The sequence below is a fragment of the Leopardus geoffroyi genome, chromosome X, assembly GCF_018350155.1.
Source record: "Leopardus geoffroyi isolate Oge1 chromosome X, O.geoffroyi_Oge1_pat1.0, whole genome shotgun sequence".
In the NCBI taxonomy this organism is placed as follows: Eukaryota; Metazoa; Chordata; class Mammalia; order Carnivora; family Felidae; genus Leopardus; species Leopardus geoffroyi.
Genome location: NC_059343.1, coordinates 28,094,909 through 28,116,786, shown reverse-complemented (window position 1 = coordinate 28,116,786; position 21,878 = coordinate 28,094,909). Strand labels below are relative to the sequence as shown.

General features: G+C 35.8%; 1 protein-coding gene across 9 annotated transcripts in view; it reads left to right on the top strand.

The window, feature by feature from the left end:
• DMD (dystrophin) overlaps positions 1 to 21,878 on the top strand; it is a 2,127,700-nt gene that overhangs the window by 785,348 nt on the left and 1,320,474 nt on the right. For all 9 annotated transcript variants that reach the window (XM_045472664.1, XM_045472669.1, XM_045472671.1 and 6 more), the window contains exons 20-21: positions 5,271 to 5,512; positions 9,857 to 10,037. In XM_045472664.1, the coding sequence (XP_045328620.1) occupies positions 5,271 to 5,512; positions 9,857 to 10,037 (423 nt within the window). The remainder of the gene's footprint in view (positions 1 to 5,270; positions 5,513 to 9,856; positions 10,038 to 21,878) is intronic.

The following is a 21,878-nucleotide window of genomic DNA, read 5'->3' as shown; positions in this document are numbered from 1 at the left end:
TTTTTAAATATATGAAATTTATTGTCAAATTGGTTTCCATACAACACCCAGTGCTTATCCCAACAGGGAGTGGTGGCACATTATTCTTTGATTCCAATCTCCAGGGGAAAAGACTTCTTGCTGTGTGTGTGTGTGTGTGTGTGTGTGTGTGTGTGTGTGTGTGTGTCTGTGTGTCTGTGTGTGTGTGTGCATGAGAGAGAGAGAAGGAAAGGGAGAAGGTCACAGTGGTCACAGTTGTTGGAGAAAATTAGTCACGAAAACAAATATAAGTAGGAATCTGGCCTTTGTCTCATAATTCAGTGATGTTTAAAAATAGGAAAAAGTGAAGAAAGAGCTCAAGTGGTAATTTATGCATTATATTCACTAGGGGTATAAATTTATATAAACCTACTAATTTTTAAAAGCTATTTAAAAAATGATACAGCCATTGTATACAAGTGAGTGTGGTCAAAGAAACCTCTAGAATTTAGTCTACACTACTCAAGCCTTATTTTCATGGACTCAGTAAATTTCTGTTACATTTTAGGCGGTTACATTGGATGCCAAATTGACTTCTAATGACCCTTACTAATATTCAATAAAAATTGGAGCCTATTAGAAACTTTATTTTAAGTTTTCATCCTAAATATTCTTCTAATTCAAGAGCTCTGAAAACACAGGTTTTGCATTATTCTACCCTGGCTTCATGGCTAATGATGAATATACTTGATGAGGAATACTTCACTTTAAGTGGCAGTTCTGAAGTACTTGCATGGAAGGTGGTGCACAATTAAAATTATTCTAACAGTCTGTTATGCACTGTACACAAGTAATAAAATTAATGGATGCACTTGAAGTAATGATCCATTTCCTCTGGGTGCAATATATTTATTCATGGACTATTTCAGGGGTTGTTTAGAATATGAGATGTGAATGGATTATGATCCATTATCCCTGAGATTCTAATGTGCTACTAAAAAATGGATTCCATAAGTATTGTTCATAATGCCTGGTGAGTTAGTGTTTGTATTCTTAAGTAGCTAACAAAAATGTAGAAAAACAGATGGTCAAATGATTGATGCTTAAAACTTTTCAGATATTTACACCTAAAAACTGTCATAAAACTGTAAATTTTCAGTTGAGTTAAGGAGCATGTAATTTTTTGAAATACACATAAAGCAGTTATATAGAATAGTATAATTATTCATATGCAAGTATTCGCTTGAAAAAACAGTATCCTTATTTATTCTACACAAATTTTAAGGAACTTTCTCATAATACATAGCTGATTAATTCATGAAGTTGAAATAATGGGTTTTATAGTTTTAGTTACAGAGAGATACATGAAGTGATGTGCCATGTGACCGTGCTTTTGATCCTTCCCCCAAGTAGTTTAAAGCAAACTGGAAGCAAAAGAGACCATGTGCATGTTTGTGTTTGGTTTTTTGTGTCTGTGGGTATCACTTGATATTCATATTCATATTCATATTCATATTCATATTCATATGAAGTAAGCTGTTGATTTAGTATTGTGTGAGTTCACAAGTACACTGTATTTGTTCCTTACCTAGTATAAGCTGAGTTTAGAGTTTAGAAGGACAGATTACACTCTTGTTGAGCAGGAAGTATATTCACACATGAATTAATACAACATTTACATGCAAATCCTTCATGATATATCTTATTCTCTGTGATCAGCATCATATCTTTGCCAGTGACATGCAGGAATTTCTGGGTTGTTTTTTGTTTTCATTTTTGGTATGGTTGCCCCTTAGAACATGAATTGAAAGTGATTATAGATATATGACCAAATGTGCCAAGCTTTGCTAATAAACTCAGGAATTTATCACTGGTTGATATGATTTCTTTGAAAAGTTTCGACATATATTTTTATATCCCATATTAGTGTCATATTATATAAACTTAGCACTAACTTTTTAAAATATTAGTCATTAATTTTTTTATAAATGACCCCTTTGCAGTCATTAAAAAGACCCCCACCGGGGCATTAAAAAGTCGGTTGGGTGTTAGACTTCTGCTGAGATCATGATCTCACAGTTCGTGGGTTCGAGTACCACATCAGGCTCTGTGCCGACAGCTCAGAGCCTAGAGCCTGCTTCGGATTCTTTGTCTCCCTTTCCCATCTCATGCTCTCTCTCTCCCTTTGTCTCAAAAATCAACATATAAACATTAAAAAAAAAAGACCCCCACTATCACCAATGTCAACATTTGAAAGATATGATTTCTTTTTTTTAAATTTTATTTAATTAATTAATTTATTTACTTTTTGAGAGAGAGAGAGAGAGAGGAAGAGGGAAAGAGAGAATCCCAAGCAGGCTCCTTGCTCATTGCGGAACCCGATGTGCGGCTCAGTCTCACGACTATGAGATTGTGACCTCAGCTAAATTCAAGAGTTGGATGCTAAACCGACTGAGCCACCCAGATGCCCCAGGATATTTTTTCTTTTTATTGTTGTTAGCTACATGGTATTTTCTATAATTTTTACCAATATTTATCGGTTGCCTGGCATATGTCAGACTTTGTGTAACTTCTTCACACACGTTAACTCAGAACCCTCATAGGTATCCTATGAGGTCAGTTCTCTTTCAGCCTCATTTCATAGATGAGAAAAATGAGATCCAATGAGACCAAATAATTGAACCTAGTTTACTTATTTAGTAAAAGGTTTCAAATTTGAACTTGGTTCTGCCTAATATCAGAGCTATTATTGTGAATTTCTAGAACTTTGTTTACTTTCACCATTTATCCTAATAGGGAGAGCCTTCTGTCACCTATCATTGTATTTTAATTTACCTTTATTCAATTATAAAAAGCAGTATGTTAATGAGTAAGGAACTATAGATTTCATAATGGATTTGTACAAAATTTGCTGTTTCATTTATTTTCATTCCTTTTACAGTGATGTTTACCATCTGGATATTTTTTCGGCATGACATATTGAGCCGATAGTTTTGGGTGATGATCAACAAGGACACATTAAATTCTATCCCTAGATTTTAATATATACCACAAGACCTATGGGTAATTCATTACAGTTAGGTTTATATTTTTCTGATTAAATTAACATCTATTACTCATATTGAAAATTAACTTAATTTTTTCATTTGAGAAGGAGTTTTCATATGATTGACCTCTCTCAGGGACAATGAGATATTTCTCTGTGTATTTCCTTGTAATTTAGACCATGTAGCATCAGTTCATCAGTACCTTTAGCATGTCTTACCTGCCTATCTTGGAATTGGACCACCCTGGTGGTCTTCTCAGTGCTTACTCAGCTTTACCATATGCTGAAATCATTTCCTCTAAACATCATTTATTATATACATTGCATATTTTTGAATCATTATCTAACATAATATAAAATTTCTCCCCTGTATATTTTTAAATTATTCTCTTTCATTTTCCAACAATAATGTTAGCATTTTATCATATCATTTTTTTATCTGAGTTGCCTAGATGACCACAGTTTTGGATTCTTCACTGACATTTTGTAACAAACATGATTATTTTTAAAATTTTTCTTAATTATTTATTTACTTTTGAGAGAGAGACAGCGTGTGAGCAGGGGAATGGCGGAGAGAGAGGGAGACACAGAATCCGAAGCAGGCTCCAGGCTCCGAGCTGTCAGCCCAGAGCCTGATGCAGGGCTCGAACTCACAAACCATGAGATCATGATCTGAGCTGAAGTTGGATGTTCAACTGACTGAGCCACCCAGGCGCCCCAACAAACATGGTTATTTTATAACTACAGTTACTTCATGGCATCCCTAAAGCATATTTTGGTATAATTCTTGGTCACTGCTCAAAACCAAATTTTCACAAACAGTGTATCACACAAAACATCCAGATTTCTCAACAAGGCCACTTGCTTCCTTAACTATTAGGAAAGTATTAGAAGAATATTTAGCTTGTAGAAACCTTTTATAGTTGTATATATGGGGATATGCATATTTTATCTTTTTACACTTTATCTTAAAGTTATTTTTCTTACAAAATCTATCATCCAAAGAAGGAAGAAAAGATTGTTGCCAATAATATTTGCAAAGTTTGTGTTCTCCAGTGTCTTATCAGAAGTGAGGTTTCAAATGCATTGAGAGATGTGGTTTGGTGTGTGTGTGTGTGTGTGTGTGCATGTGAGTGAGTGTGTAAGAACACCTAAATTTTGTCAGTTAACTTTGGAGAGTGATTTTTTGTAACATAGCATTACATGATGTTGCTACTCTTTCATGATATGTATAGGATAATATATACTTGGATTAATATTAGTCATCACATATCACATTATGACAAAACTTACATAAGATAGTATATATTGGGGTGTCTGGGTGGCTCAGTCCGTTAAACATCTGACTCTTGATTTCAGCTCAGGTTGTGATCATACACTTTGTGGGATCGAGCCCTGTGTTGGGCTCTGTACTTACAGTGTGGAGCCTGCTTGGTATTCTCTCGCTCCCTCTCTCTCTGCCCCTATTCTGCTCACACACTCTCTTTCTCTTAAAATAAATAAATAAAACATTAAGAAATGATAGTATATATTAAAACACAGTGAATTCCTAACACATAGTAGAGTGATAATGATGTTTTTGTTTCCCGTTTGACTTGGATAGATTTTTTTCTGCTTTAGTTTTGCTATAGATGATTTTAAAATTTTCAGATCACCTTCCATATTTGTAAATGATATGTAAGTAATAGTATTTTTTCATATTAGATTTTTTTTTAGTGGTTGTTTCAATTTTTTGGACCCATGGAAAATCTGCTGATTTCTGGCTTTTATAGAAGAATCAGAGAATTACTGCTTTTTGATGAATTTTCTTTTTTTTTGTTTGAAAATCCAAGTAACATTTTGGCTAATACCCAAACCATTTAAAAAATACAAATGTTAGTGTTTCACTGTACATTGTAATAGCATACATGGTTTTTAACAATTATTTGGAATCCTCCAAAACATTTTTTTGTCCATGATCATTCTTCCAGCCACCTTCAGAGCTTTGACCATTTTTGTTTTTATTTAAATATATTCTACTTCTCTACATCTTATGTGTCCTTATTTATTACTTTATTACATTCATACTCTTGATAAGATGCATCTCTAATAAGTTACAATCAGTAATCAGAAATCATTGGTACTTGTGTTTCTTGATCAGTAAATAAATGATTTGTTTGAAATCCTTAATATGATGAATACTTTAAAACTTGAGACACATTGGTTTTCAGATAATGTCTTACAGTCTGGGGCTTCAGTGGATATATTTTAAAAATCTTCTTTCTAGAGGGTGTTAATGCTGACAGCATCAAACAAGCCTCAGAACAACTGAACAGCCGGTGGATAGAGTTCTGCCAATTGCTAAGTGAGAGACTTAACTGGCTGGAGTATCAGAACAACATCATCGCTTTCTATAATCAGCTACAACAATTGGAGCAGATGACAACTACTGCTGAAAACTGGTTGAAAACCCAACCTACCACCACATCAGAGCCAACAGCAATCAAAAGCCAGTTGAAAATTTGTAAGGTAAGATTCTTTCCTCCTATTTGGATCATGATCAATAGGAATTTCTTGGCAGTTTCCAGAAGAAGAGTAAATTATTTAGTAAAAAACTTACCCATTGAAGGATTTAAACACAATAAGGATAAAAATATAAGTGAGGAAAATGAGTTTAAATAGATAATGCATGATGTCTCGATCCTAAAAAAAAATGTATTTAGAGTACTCACACATGGCTAATTGATTTTGTCAGTTTGCAGAATGGTGAGGCAGTTTTGGAGTATGGAAGCAACACATATCCTAGGAGAAATGGCCAATAACTGGGAGATCTTTTTTATGGCAACTCATGTGCTAAAAACAAAACTCAGTCATATGTTGAAAAAGTGGAATCCACACAAACACAAAAAGTTGATATATAATTGGATGTATAGGGAAATTCTTTAAAACTGACAGTTCTCTCAAATTAGGATAATTTGAGGAAGGTTTCTTTACCAACATACTTAACCATGGTGCTTGGAGTATAGAGGAACCATAAAGGATAGTACAGTAACCTGGCGTCAGAGTTGTAACCATTCTCAGGACAGAAATGATTTAGAGAAGTTACAGAAACCTAGAAGGAAGGAGTTGGACACCTACTGTAAAGACAGCCTTAAGAGCCAGCCCAAGTGCCATGCCAGGAATGGAGCCAGAACAAAAAGCATGTTACTTCACTGTCCTCAATGACTCCATAATCTTAATCCAGACAGGGCTCCACACTGGCTAAACTTAATCAGAAGGCAGATTACAAAGAGCTGTAGTCTATAATTGTCTTTCCTCTGAGTCCTAGAAGTGGACAATGGATCTGGAGGCCAAACAACGTATAACTGGCACCAAAGAACTGGAGAAAGAGATTAAACAAATATGTCGGCTAATGTTAGGAAACCAGAGTTATACAGTAATGGAAATAACTTGAACTTTTTTCCCGTGGTTATTATGATCTGAGTAATTTTCTTGGGATATGGGATAGTTGAAAAGGTTTCTAGAATGAATCTTGATGATAGACTGAGATGGCCAGGTTTAATATAAGAAGCAGTGAATGAGGATCAATTTGCATACTTTGAAAAGGATGGTTTAAATAATGGAAAACTGGAAATGGAGAGGTGACAGGGTTTGTTTGGAGGTGTTGTTGAACCCAGGAAGTGACGGGAAATTCAGAGCTAGTATGAAGTAAAAACTGTTGAAGGACTTGATGATTCTTCTTCATATATCGGACCTACAACTTTACTAGGAAATGATTAAACTCGGGAAATACGTTTTGAGATAAAGAATATAGGACAGAAAGACATTTAGCTTTTTTATGCAAATAAGTAAATCTAGGGAATTTTTATACTTAAACACATTTTGCTGTTAACAGAAATCATGAATCTTTACAGTGGAATACTCCACCCACATTATTTCTTGCAATAAAATCTGATGCTATTACCTTAACCTGTTTCTTGAGATTCAGATACAAAAAAATAACCATAAAATGTACAATGAACTGGAAGAGGGCTATTCTGAATGCTGGGCATAGATGGGTGAGGGGTGGAGAAAAGATGAAAGATGAAGGCTAAAAGACAGGCTCAGAGGAGACAAGCAAGGACTCTAAGGGCCTGCTAGGACCTTGGTCTTTATCCAAGGAGCAAATCGAGATCATTGGTGGTTACAAATCTTAAATATTGTCTCCAGGTTAAGGAAGTCATCCTAAGTGAAATTATTTCTTTTTTCTGCATTCATCCACAAGGTTCCAAACTCCTTCTCTGTGCACCCTTGGTTTCTCTTAATTTGATGAATCACCTTAGGTAAAATATTGAGCAGGATAAGCTCAATGTCATTCACACAACAGTTAAAATTATACTATTTGGCTGTGATTAATGATAGTTGAATAAATGATTCTATCTTGTTTGCCAGTGCATTCTGTTACTTGGAGACGTTTTCTAAGATCAGACTGCAGTACTAGCTCCAAATATAATGCTTACAAGAACTGGTTCTTAATTTGTTGGGGGTTAGAGAGCCCTTTGGGAGTTGCAAGACATCCATGGACCCTTTCCCAAGAAAAATAAAAAAGTTTTTCCATCCGATAAACACAAAATTTTAAAGGATAAGCAGACTCAGGGAAGATGTCTTACTCAGGAGGACTCACCAGATTAAGGCCCTTTTTATGAGAATAATCAGTAATTGTTAACATCTTTTAAATGTTAAATATTTCAAGTCAAAATGATCTCTCCTATGATTTACTCTGAGAACTTTAAGGTCTCAACTGAACAGTTGCCCAAATGTTTTATTAGTTTCAAAGTCCCTTTGTTTTGCAGAACACACTTTACTATACTGTAGGCTCCTTCGATAGCCCCCTAAACAGGAAGAATGAAGGCCCTCCATCTGGCCAAATGTAAATCAGGTTCTTAAATGTTTCACAGCAGATGCCAATGCTGCCATTTGTAAGCCAAGTGTACAAAGTGCATGCCTTCAGTTCTATAATCAAAAACACAGAGTATTACCCTTTATCTCTTGTCCTATTCATCCATGGATATGATATGTGCCTGCCTTCTAGCCCTTGATTGAGAGGCTTTATACTGGAATGGAAGAGATGAGTCCCCTCCCCATTTACATAAATGGCTTTCATCTTCACCTACCAAAAGAATTTGATTGTCAGAGATTAACCTACCTGAATCAACTCTTACTGTTAAAACCACGTGACAATATTCCTTTGAAAGTTATCTTTGTATCTTCTAAAAATCAGAACAAGTGACAGCGCCCATTAGAGAGTCTTGCAACTATGAAAGGATCTTTGTGATAAATTTATCTTACTCAATCCTAATAAAAAAGTTACTTTCTCCAAAATAATGTGAATGCCTCCAAAAAATAACTTTTTCTTTTTTTTCCTTTTCATTTTGACTTCCAGGAAGCTCAGATTTATATTTAGTTCATAATTACTGTAATTCTTTTTATTTTCCCCTCCTTCTAATTGTCTTGTGATCAAAATTTCAAATTTTAATTGTCGTGTTTCTTACATTTTAAATGGTATGCAATCCTGAAGTACTTTTTTCTAAAGGTAGCATAGGTGAGAATTATAAGTAAGCAACCATGGTAATAATACTTAAATAAAGAACATTTGGAAATTCTGTTTGAATTCAGATTATATATATATATATATACACACACACGTATATATACACACATATGCATATATACACATATACACACATATACTTATATACATATATATACACATATACATATATACATATATATACATATATACATATATACATATATATATCAAAATTCGTTGTGTTTTACAATGACATCATATCTGAATTTGGACTGGCCACATTTCAGGTGTTCAGTAGCCACATATGACTAGTGGCTACTGTATTACACAGCACAGTGGTGTGTCCATGTGACTTTATCACACAAACGGGGGTACTCTTTGAGAGTGAAAGGGGGTATTATTAACAATTATGGCAGGATGGGGTGCCTGGGTGGCTCGGTCGGTTAAGCGGCTGACTTCGGCTCAGGTCATGATCTCACGGTTTGTGAGCTCGAGCCCCGCGTCGGGTTCTGTGCTGACAGCTCAGAGCCTGGAGCCTGCTTCACATTCTGTGCCTCTCCCTGTCTCTGTCCTCCCTTGCTTCTGCCCTGTCTCTCTCTCTTTCTCAAAAATAAATAAATATGAAAAACAAAAAAGCAATTATGCCAGGACAAGAAAAGAAAAGCAGAGCAAACTCTCACCCTAATTGAAACAATGGTCATTGCCTGTTCAGTCAGGAGAAGTAATGAGACCAAATAAGAGATCATTTCAGACATAAATATTTGTGTGTTTATATAAGTATTACATAGATTATAGAATCTAGGTGATAGCAGTATATAAAGATATATTTGTAATTTTAATGTAGTAGGTATGTATGTAGATATGTCTAATTTATAGTCTTCACAAGTAAATTTAAAGAAAACTGTTCGTTAAACACGCTTAGAATTTGAAGCAAAGGGACATAATTTTGAGATAAGAGGGGTGCAGAGGACATTCACGCCTGATTTATTGAAAGGATATAAGGTCATTCATAGTACTTTTCAAGTATATATTCATGCCCATTAATGCTGTAAATGATGTCCTTTTGAAATTTAAAGACAGTTATATACGATGCTATCTATGGAATGAAGAGCCAAGGTATTCTTAAATTGACGCCCTGAGCTAGAGACTTGCCTAAACTGTCATGGATACTTCTTATCAATTTTTTGATAAGGGCATTAAGCTAAGCTTGCATCGCTGCCTTTTAACACCTTTCTTTGCACAAATGTAATCTATGCAAAGTAAAAGTTGTATTTATTTTAATGCTCTATATTATGGTACAGGATGAAGTCAACCGGCTTTCAGTTCTTCAGCCTCAAATCGAGCGATTAAAAATTCAAAGCATAGCCCTGAAAGAGAAAGGACAAGGGCCAATGTTCCTGGATGCAGACTTTGTGGCCTTTACAAATCATTTTAACCAAGTCTTTGCTGATGTGCAGGCCAGAGAAAAAGAGCTACAGACAAGTAAGTAAAAATACTTGAAATGGCTAACTTGATATTTCCCTAATTTGGTACTTGTTGGAAAAAGGGAAGGTGCTGACGTGAGAGAATAATTTCTGTCAAAGGAATCCATCGTCCCTACAGTCTGTAGTAACAAGTAATAAGATACGGCTGTTGGAAAACATATGTGTTATATTTCCATTTCTTCCCCTCACCTACCATAATAATTTCATGACTTTGAGGAACAAATAAAATATATGTTTTATATAGGCATTAATATCTCCTTGGTGGGTTGCAAATTTTACAGTCAAATATTTTGAACAGTGGAGGAAATAAAAGAACAGTTGGAGCCCTCTTGGTGGCTTTTCATTATATCCCGTTTGCTTTGTACAAGGATGTTTAGCTAGGCATCTTACTAATACTTCTATCCAGTTTATATGCAGACTATTATAGCCGTAACAAGCATGTAGCGACTGAAATTCAGCCAAGAACAAATTATTCTTAGGGCTGCATTTTACTATTAAAACTATGTAACTATGTGGTTTCCTCATTTTCTCATTTAATGGTAAGATACCACCTCAGAGTGGAGAAGTTACACGGATTCCTACCATTTGACTAGCACAGTTTTCAAGATGTCTCTTTTGATTCTCATCAATTTCCTCTAATGCTATTAATACATAATATCTGGTCCAAAATAGCCCTACTAATCAGCTTAATTCTTAAGACAAAAATTCCTTTGGCAGACTGGTTTATGAACACTGCCAAGCATTAGTAAATGAGTTTTTCGTTCACCATACGCATACATGCCTGTGTACATAATGTGCATACAGAAGATTATAGAGTAAAATTGGATTTTAAGGCATTAAGATAAAAATATTTTGAAAAATGTCTTCACCAAATTTGTTACGAGAGGCGCAGGACATGTATTTGTTTTCTACTAAAACTTTAATTAGTTGGAAAACATATTTTTTGACTACTTTTCTTTGCCAGTATCCAAAGAATTTACCACATGGTAACATTTCTAAAATCACTGTCGTGATACACGTAAAGCTTTCCCTATTTTCCTGGTTTTTAAATTTTTATTTCTTGGTGAGGTCGTGGAATGAACTGAATAAAGCCAATGATGGATGCATATGCTTTTTTGTTTTGTTTTGTTCTTTTCCTTTAAAGTCATTTTGGCTGAGGGATTTGTTTCCCTAGTAGGGCGTCAGTTAATGCAACTTTACAGTGACGTCAGCTCCCTCTAGTGGATTTCAGTATACTTGTTGCTGGGTATCTATAAATCAAAAGGGGAAAGAAAAGATTATGACTGTCCTAAATTTTCAAACAGTGACCTATTTAACAATAACGCATCTTTCTTGTCATAAAATCTGCAAGTCTCCCTTAAAATCAAATACAGGTTAATGGCTATACTGTGACTGCTGGGCAAAAGAGCTTATTCAGCAGGAAATTATTTTAATTTACATGTACCCTGTTAATTATGTTAAAGCTCCACATTTTTTCTGTTTATTTTAAAAATGTTCAGAATATTAATGTTTGTTGATACCTGAGATTCAACTATGATGTTCCAATATAAGTATGGAATAATACTTACTCTCTATCCATAGAACCATCAATCTATACATCTGTATTATCATGTCTTCTCTTTTATCTTTCATAATATGATGATTGTTTATAAAACGGCCAAAAATTTTCAGTCCATTTATTTATAAATAAAATGCCCTCCCTTACACTTTATTTACTGAAACATCTCTGCCAATTTTAGCCACTCTTTTGGAAAGTTTGTCTTGATAATTAATAATTACTAATTAAATAGGGATTATATATATGAATTATAAATTATATAAATTATATATAAAATTTATGTTATATATGTATTCTATATATTAATAACACATATGTAATCATATATAATTATATTCAATTATAATTGAATTATATAACTTATTTTTGCATGTATATATTATAAATTTATATATATAACTTTACTGTGTATTAATATATAATATTATATACCTTTATGTAAATGGTAAGTAAAAAGTTCACCATTTCAAGTCATATTATAGTTCAGTTGTTAGTTAATAATTATTTCCAAAGAATTATATGTATGTATATGTATGTTTCACCCCCAAACTGGCGTGGGGGAGTAAACCTGATTTCTTGTATTACTCCATAGTACTTTGAGCACGTTAACTATTCAGCAAATAAGAACTACCACAAGGGGTGGGAATCCATTCAGACTTTCATCTCTTCTCTCATTTTTTTTTTTTCTTTACTAGTGTTCTCACAATGAAACTAAAACTTGACTTTTTAAATGTACTTTGAGTGGTGAGGAAAATTGGTCTAAGTAATTGTTGCTGGGTAACTGGAAACACTATATGAAAAGATATATTCATAGTTATTTTCAGTCTACAAATACCTTTCATATAAATTACCTTTCTTAGTCCTCACAGAGCAACCCTTTGAGAATATTTTATTATCCGTATGTCACAGGTGACCTAATAGATCTTGAATAACGGAGAGGATGGATAGTTGATGGGCACAAGTACACCTGGATGTTCATGGCACGATTATTCATGATAATGAAAAAGGGGAAGCAACTCAAGTGCCCATCAACTCATGAGCAAAGAAAGAAAATGGGCCTCTCCATACAATGAAATGTTAACAATAAGATGTAATGAGGCACTGATACTTGGTAGAGCATAGGTGAACCTTAAAAACATACTGAAGAAACAAGCCAGCTAGAAGAGGCCATATATATATAATCTATGATGTATAACATATAATATGTATAGTTGTATATTCTATGATTATATTTGTAGGAAAGGTCCCTAACTGGCACACCCGAAGATACTGAGGGTAGATTAATGATGGCCTAGGGCTAGAAGGTTGAGAGAGTAAAATTGTCTCCCAAAACATTTGCTACAAACCCTTTCCAGAAACTGCAAACCAGAAAGGGCATGCTCTAATCTAGATCGCTATAAGAAAATAGCACATGGCTTGTTATAGTCGTCTCTTATTTTAACAAGAAAGATTTTAAATATACTTTCTACATGTAAGTATGAAAACAGTTTGTAATAGAGTTTGAATTTATTTCAATTGTGAACTATAATCATGTCAGGCAAGTAATTATTAGTTGGTTTAGTTTTGCAGAAAATGGAGAAAGTGACCACACTAGCTATGACAAAACAAGTGTTTTTGTTTTTGTTTTCGTTTTGCCTTAAACTTCGCAAGAATTTTCTTCTCTTCTATAACCATAGATTTCTAGCACAATATTGTCTTTTTGTTTTGTTTAAAAAAATGGTAATCACATGTAACGGGAGATCTACACTGTTCACAAATTTGTAAGCACAAAGGCTAGTGACTATAGGCAGGCACAGTGTTGTTGCACAGTTCCTAGAAATTAACTCTTGAATGACTAAAATTTTCTACCTGACAAACAGTAACTCCATAATTCCCCTTCCCTCTAGCCCTGGGCAACTGCCATGCTATTCTATGCCTCTAGGAGTTGGACTATATCAGATATCTCATATAAGTGGAATCATGTGGTGTTTGTCTTCCTCTGACTGGTTTCTTTCATTTAGCATAATGTATTCTAAGTTCTTCCCTTTTGTCACATATGGCAGGAGTTTCTTATGGTTTCAGGGTGAATAATATTCTGTCGTATGTATACCACTTTTCCTTGATCCATTTACCCATCGGTGGACATTTAGTTTCTTTCCATATCTTGACTGTTGTGAATAATGCTGCAGTGAACATGACAATATAGATATCTCTTCAGGAACCTGATTTCAGTTGTTTGGGATATGAACCCAGAAGTGGCAGTGCTGAATTGTACGGTAGTCCGATTTTTAATTTTTTTGAGAAACCTTTATACTGTTTCCTATAGCAGCTGCACCATTTCACATCTCCACAAATGGTGGAAGGTGCCAATCTTTCCACATTCCCAGACCTACTTGTTATTTTTTTTGTTTGTTTCTTTTTGATACTAGCCACCCCGACAAGTGCAGGGTGATATGTCATTGTGGTTTTGATATGCATATTTATAATTAGTGTTGCTGAGCAGCTTTTCATATATTTGTTGTTCATTTGTACATCGTCTTTGGAGAAATGTCTATTTGAATCCATTGCCTGTTTTTTTTTTTGGGGGGGGGGGTCTGGTTATTTTTTCCTTTTGAGTTGTAGGAGTTCATTATATATTTTAGATATTAACCTCTTATCAGTTACATGGTTTGCAGATATTTTCTACCATTCTGTAGGTTGCTGTTTTATCCTGTTAATTGTTTCTTTTGTTGTATAGGAGCTTTTTAGTTTCATGTAGTCCCATTTGTGTATTTTTACTTGTGTCACCTGTGCTTTTTAGGTCAAATCCAAGAAATCATTTTAAGACCAGTGTTATGAAGCTTTCCTCTTGTGTTTCATTCTACAAGTTTTGTGGTTGCAATTTTTTTTATGTTCATTTATTTTTGAGAGAGAAAGACACACAGAGTGCAAGTGGGAAAGGGACAGAGGGACTGGGAGACACGGAATCTGAAACAGGTTCCAAGCTCTGAGCTGTCAGCACGGAGCCTGACACAGGGCTTGAACTTGGGAGTGGTGAGATGGTCGCCTGAGCCAAAGTTGGATGCCCAACCGACTGAGCCACCCAGGCGCCCCTGTGGTTGCCATGTTTCAGTTGAATCTTTAATGTATTTCAAGTTGATTTTTATATATATTGTAAGATAAGGGTCTAACTTTGTTCTTTTGCATGTGTATATCCAGTTTTCCTAGTACAATCATATGAAGAGACCATCCTTTATTGTTCTTGGCACTTTGTCAGAGATCAGTTAACCACATGCGTGTGGGTTTATTTATGGGCTCTCTCTTTTATTCCTGACTATATGTCTGTCTTTTTGCCAGTACCTCACTGTTTTAATAACTTTAGCTTTGTAATATGTTTTGAAATCAGAAAGTATGATGCTTCCAGCTTTTTCTTTCTCAAGATTGTTTTGGTTATTTGTGGTGTTGTATGGTTTCATATTAACTTTAGGTTTGTTTTTTATGCCACTTGGATTTTTATAGGGATTGCACTAATCTGGTAATTGTTTGGCACAACACTGTTTTGTGCACTCATTCACTAATTCAGTAAGTATTGTTGAACACCTGCTGTGTGCCACAGAAGTATTGGGCACTAGGTATTTAGTGGAGAAAATCAAGAGCAAGGTTTATATCCTCTTGGAGCTTACAGAAATAAAGGGAATAAACAAGTTAATATGTAAGTTATGTTATCACAGATTAACCTCACTTAGGCAACATTATTCTGGTAGAGGACAGTTTGACCTCAACCTGCGGCACGTGTAGGTACCAGCTGTGTGATGATCCGGAGGAAGGTACAGATGTGGCAAGGTGGAGAAGAAGTGCTTGACATGTCCAAGAGACAGAAAGGAGGGGCCAGGAGGACTGGAGACTAGCAAATTACGGGAAGGGGAGGGTAAAATGAGGGTTGAGTTCATGAAGGTCCGTCTAGACTTCTGTGTAAACTTTTTGTTTTTCTTTTTTCTTTTTGAGAGAGACAGAAACAGAGACAGTGTGAGATGGGGAGGGGCAGAGAGGGAGAGAGAGAGAAAATGCCAAGCTGGCTCCGCCTGTTACCGGACAGCCCGATGCAAGGCTCAAACCCATGAACCGAACCATGAGATCATGACTGGAGCTGAAACCAAGAGTTGGATGCTTACCCAACTGAGCTACCCAGGCGCCCCTGGGTTTTCTTTTAAAACCTGTTGAAACTTCTTTTTTTCTTTAATGCTTATTTATTTTTGAGAGAGACAGAGACAGAGTGTGAGCTGGATGGGGCAGAGAGAGAGGGAGACACAGAATCTGAAGCAGGCTCCAGGCTCCGAGCTGTCAGCAGAGAGCCCAACGCGGGGCTCGAACTCACGAACTGTGAGATTATGACCTGAGCCCAAGTCGGACACTTAACCTACTGAGCCACCCAGGTGTGCCACCAGTTGAAACTTCTAAAAGAATTTCACTTGAGGGAATTCAGTAATCTGATTGATAATTTTGAAAGATCTAACTGGTATATTAGCCTCTAGCTGGTGTGTGAGAAATGAATAGAAGGATTTGAATGGAAGCAGCGAGACGGGAAATTGCACCTATCTAAACCTAACCTTAGACCAGAGTTGTGATAGGGAATATAAAGAAAAGTGGAGGCAGCCTTTGAAGAGGTGATGATCTGGGGAGGTGTGGTAAGGAACACTCTTATAAAATTATAGGGAGTAACTTGTGCCTCCTGTAGGGATAATAGAGGAAAATTTTAGGCCAGCCAGCAAAAACGTTCTCAATGGCCATAATTTCAAACACTGTTGTTAGTCCCTGCTAAGATGTGGATCCAATGTTAAGATGCTGAGACAAGGAAGGGAAGCAAAAGTTGTCTTGACCTAACTTTTCTAGCTTGCAGGTCAGAAAATTTACCTAATATTCTCTTATATCTAAGTAAGGAATTGTTTTATTCTAAGAAACACAGTCTATATGGCTTTGTTCTTTTACTCCAGAAAAAATCAAGGAAAACATTGGAAATGGCCTTTTTTGTTCTCTTCACTGATACTGTCAACCTCAAGCATAACAGACTTGCTTATTAGTTAAGCTAGATCTGTGCTTCATCCCCTGAGGTATAAGAATCATTCCTTGACTGGGAGAATACTAGGAACGTATGCTAAATGCCAAGTAGAGCATAAAAAAATAAAAATATATTTTAGGAAATTATTTAATAGAAGTTCTTAAGATAGGGCCTAGTTTTTGAAAATAATGTAGAAAGGGGGAAATGCAGCAAAAAAAAAAAAAAAACCTGCAAAACCTAATTTGTAATCAATAGTTGAGTGGTATAGTAGTTTATACTTAGATAAGCTTGGGTAGAAAATTGTGATTAAAAGTGGTGAAGGAATTAGTTATTCCAGCAGTGGATACTAGACAATGCTTATGAAAAAGACAGAGATTTCAGTTGACTGATTGGAGACCTGGCTTTTCAAAAACTTTCTAAGGTGGTCTTAGATACAATTCTCATAAACCCGTCTATTTTGCTCCTATAGTGTCCTGAGGGCCTTTGTGGGCCTGGATCCTGAGTAGCAGAAGGAGGGGCAGAAGCATGATGCTAGATTGTGGCTGGAGGATTTTTGATGATGGGCATTTGGGCTGAGCAGTTGATTGAATTCTGACCACAAAGGTCCTTGAGTGTCAAGCTAAGGTGTTAGCTTTTGTGTCAGCATTGGCAATTCAAGCCTCCATACTCAGAATTTCTTCCTTGTCTCAGTCTCTGAGGAATAATTTCTAGTATGTTAATCATCCTGTACTGTGCGTCCCCGCTTCTTTCTGGACATCTTCTGCCAGTGTTCACAGTGTAAAGAAATAATTGCTCTGTGCCATGGTTTATCTCGTTTCATAAGGTTTGGAGTTGCAGAAAAGGCTCTTTGTTGATTATACTGTTTGGTGCCATGTAATTAACTGTGAGGGATGGGGGAAAGTTAGATAGCTTCAATATGAGCATTTCTCAAAAAAGATTTATCAAAGAAGTAGAAAGTGCTGTTAGTTAAGTTTCTACACACACACACACACACACACACACACACACACACACATCCTATATTAAGTCATCACTAATTTCTGCTTACAAATGATGAGAAATTCAAGTTAGAGTCAACTTCGTATTCATAGCAGATGTTTCAATGTTTTAAAATGCTGTCAGTATTGACAGACTACTAACATACATGTTCTCTTTCCTTCCCCAAATGAATGACTTCCTGCAGCTTGTACATAAGCTCATTCAGTAGAAATAGAATGTGAACCCTATACGTAATTTTGAATTTTCTAATAACCATATTAAACAAGAGACAAGTGAAGGTAATTTTAACTGAATATTTTATCTCAACACGTCCAAATAATATCATTTTAAGAATCAAAATTAATACTAACCACCTTTCCCCTTTCCAGTGCTCAGTGGACCTGTGTAGCTAGTGGCTACTGTAGTGGATAACACATTTCTATATTCCTTCTCTCTACTCCATTTTTTTGTGTGAGAGTTAAGTACCTTTATTTTCCCTGAGTACTTTTGTTTTAATTTTGAAGAGAGATCGTTGTGATTTTTTTTTAAGTACCATATATAACCTAGTGTTTTAAGATCTCAGCGTTATTATGATAGCTCTGTCTTACACTGGGGGAGGAAGTCCGATTTTTCAGATGATGTCTCTGTTTATCTTGCTCTTCAGTTAAAGTTTTTTACCCTTTGACATAGACTCATGTATTGCAGAAAAGAAAGCACTTAATTCCACACGTTTTTTTTTTTTTTTTTGACGAAATAATCTCGCCTTGTCTCTTTTGTTCTCTCCTTGCTCTCCTTTCTTACCTTTTCTCTTCTCTTAAACCCCTTCCATTTTTAACTCAATTGACTATAACAGAAGGGATTTTTAAGTAAAAGATGTGGAAAACATTTTTTATACTCTTCTACAACAATTTTAGATGTAAATGCGACCATACGTTTTCATTGCCATCCTTCATATGGTTATACTAAGGGACTGGAGATTAATGGGTTTTTTTGTACCTTTCAAGATAAACAGTAGTTCAGCATGGTAGCCCTTAACATTCACTTTCCCAGTATTCACAACAGGTGTTTCTGAAACTATAATCCTTTATATTAACTTTAATTTTGTGGAATATGCTTCCCTAATCATGAAACATCAAGAATGTATCTATATTTTTAAAATGGCACTTTAGCAAAAGAATAGTAGAAACCATCATAAGAATATTTATTTTGAGATGAATGTCATATATTTATAAACAATATTGGGGAAATACTAAATCCTTAGGCCTTTTTTTTTCTTTCAGGGATCTGGGCTGGACCAAAGGACGTTAATAACACTCTTATAATCCTTTAAGATAGTAGTTTTTTAAATATGTTTACTCTCTCATTACTGTCAGTCAAGAGAAAAGTATCAATTGAGTTATTAATCTCTCTTTCTACATAAAAAGAAGACAGTGAACTTCCCTAGATGGAACAGGACTAGGTCTACTTTCACATTGGGGTCCCTAGGGCAGCATCCACAAATATCTCACTGACACATAGGTAGAACAGGTTGTACTGAGTTTGCCCTTGGGTGCAGCTGACCTTTGCACCAGATTTTGTTTTCTTACTTGTAAATCTGAAACAGAATTAGGAATCCTTCACTAGTATTCTCAAGTAAGCCTGGCTTAAATGAGATAATTTGTGTGCCTTATAATCAGTTTTCAGCTACTAGGTAAATCATGCTTGATAACAAATGCTTTTTTACATCTAGAAGGAAACTATATAAGTAAAGGTATCCTTGGCTTTAATTATATGTTGTAAACAAAAAAGTTTTATCTCCAGTCCGCTCCTATCCACTAAGTGCTGGGTTCTTATGCTCATCTATTCCCTTGCCTTTCCATTTAAGTATCTTAAGGTATTGCAAACCCTTGGAGTCCCAAGAAGATAAACCCATGGTGGGCAATTCTGCACCTGACAACAATTTCCTCTTTGGCTCCTCCAGTATCAGGGGCAAGAACAACATCTATGGAGCTACACAGTCAGAAACCTCAGAATCGTCCTTGATATTCCTTGTCCCTCGTTCACTTCCTCTCCTGTTGCTCTTCATTCTCCCACCCCATGCATTTTTATCTCTCAAATCATTCTCACATCTAACTTTCTTTTCTTATTAATGGTCATCATGTTCGTTCAAGCTACCAGGGTTTCTTGCCTGGACCACTAATTTGTCTTCACTTTATCCATTGTTGACAGTGAGAAATCTATTTGTTATGTTTCTGCCAGAAGGATTTATCTTTTTTAAAAATTGTTTAATGTTCATTTCTTTATTTTTGAGAGAGAGAGAGAGAGAGAGAGAGCACTTGTGTACTTGTGGGGATCGGGGGCAGAAGGGAAAGAGAGAATCTCAAGCCCCAACAAGGGGCTCAGTCTCATGAACTGTGACATCATGATCCTGAGCTGATATCCAGAGTTGGACGCTCGACCAACTGAGCCACCCAGATGCCCCCAGAAAGATTTTTCTTAAAGAAAATCTGTGTCACACCTTTGCATATAATACATTCAATGATTGGCTTTTGGTCTTAGTTAAAAGGTACTTACAAGGCTCTGCTTAAAATGGGGGCTTTGCCTACTTGCAGTTATAGCTGCATTCGTGCTTATTTTCTCTCTACGTCATATTGACCTTTCATTTCCTGAAAACCATCCCATATTCCCTACTTCAGAGCCCTGTGTATTTTCCCAGAAGCCCTAGCACAGTTCATTCTTACTCCTTCATATCTTTGCCCAAAAGTTAATTTTTATGAGCTCCCAGTGTAAATGTAATGTTCTTATTGTTTACTGTCACAGTACTTTCTGTCTCTTTTATAAAATTAATTAAAATCTGATCAAAACTATATTAGAGTATTATCTGGCTGCATGAGTGAACTGTGAAGGCAGTGAATATAGAGACTCTGTTTTTTAAATTATTGTACCCCTAAAGGATATCACAAAGGCTGAAATTGACACTCAATAAGTAGTTTAAGGAATTAATAAATGATACACAAATATTAAATATATACATATATATCTCTTATTCATATGTATGTGTACACAGAGAGAGGTAGAAGCTTTTTTTAATGCAGTGGTGGTCCTATTTGCATAGAAATATAAACATTCCTCATTAGGATATAATAAAAATTGTTACCTTACCTATTGTTCTGTTCCGAAGTGATACAGTTTTGAACATGATTTTGTTGTTTGTCAAAATAATTCCAGGATGGGGCACCTGGGTGGCTCAGTCGGTTAAGCGGCCGACTTCGGCTCAGGTCATGATTTCGCGGTCCGTGAGTTTGAGCCCTGCGTCGGGCTCTGTGCTGACAGCTCAGAGCCTGGAGCCTGTTTCAGATTCTGTGTCTCCCTCTCTCTGACCCTCTCCCATTCATGCTCTGTCTCTCTCTGTCTCAAAAATAAATAAACGTTAAAAAAAACAAAATAATTCCAGGAGAAAACCAAAACGTGTGTGTACATTGTACATTTGTACATTTACAAATGAATTATACCAGAAAAAATGCAATTAAAGAAAGTCTACCTATTGTCTAGAAACCATGAAGTGAGAAAGGAGACGAGGAATAAAGTCAGTTTAAGCTATTCAGTGTTGAGAAGGTTCCGTGGGTGGAATGAGAAGATTTAATAGGTGGAGTGGGAAGAATGTCTAAATTCTCCAGGTAAATTCTTTCTCCTCTTGTTCAGAATCTAGGCTTCACCAAATATTGGTTTTCTCCTGTGTTCCTGGCAAAGGCATTCTTTTTGTGTGTGTGCTCAAGGTTACACTTTCTAACCTGTAGTTACTCATCCAACACATACTGATTCCTTTTATAATACCATAGTGGTCATTGGGGATCAATCTCTGAGCTAAAACCACATGCTTCTTGCTGTCGTTATACTTGAAAACTGGGAAAAATCACAGCCATTAATCACAAAATCAAGCTGGTGTTTTTATAATTATAGCTTGGGATGAGTGCTTGACCTGGCCTAGGCCAGGTCTCTGAAACTAAAGGAGACTTACCCAAGCTGGGAAGGTAAGCAAAGATTTCCTAGAGAATGAACTGCTTAACACAGAAGCCAGACGATCAGTAGGGATTAATAAGACTAGGGGTAGTAGGTGAAGGCCAGAATCAGAGAAGTTTTGTGTCCCTGGAGCACAGGGGGGTGAGGGTGATGAAAGGTGAGTCTGGAGAGGTGAATGGTCTAGAGGGCCTTCTATGAACCATGGGTGAGAATTCTAGAAAAAAAGAAACAGTAACGATAAGTTTTATGCCATGATGTAACCTCCTAAATCAGTTTTGCACTTTCAAAAA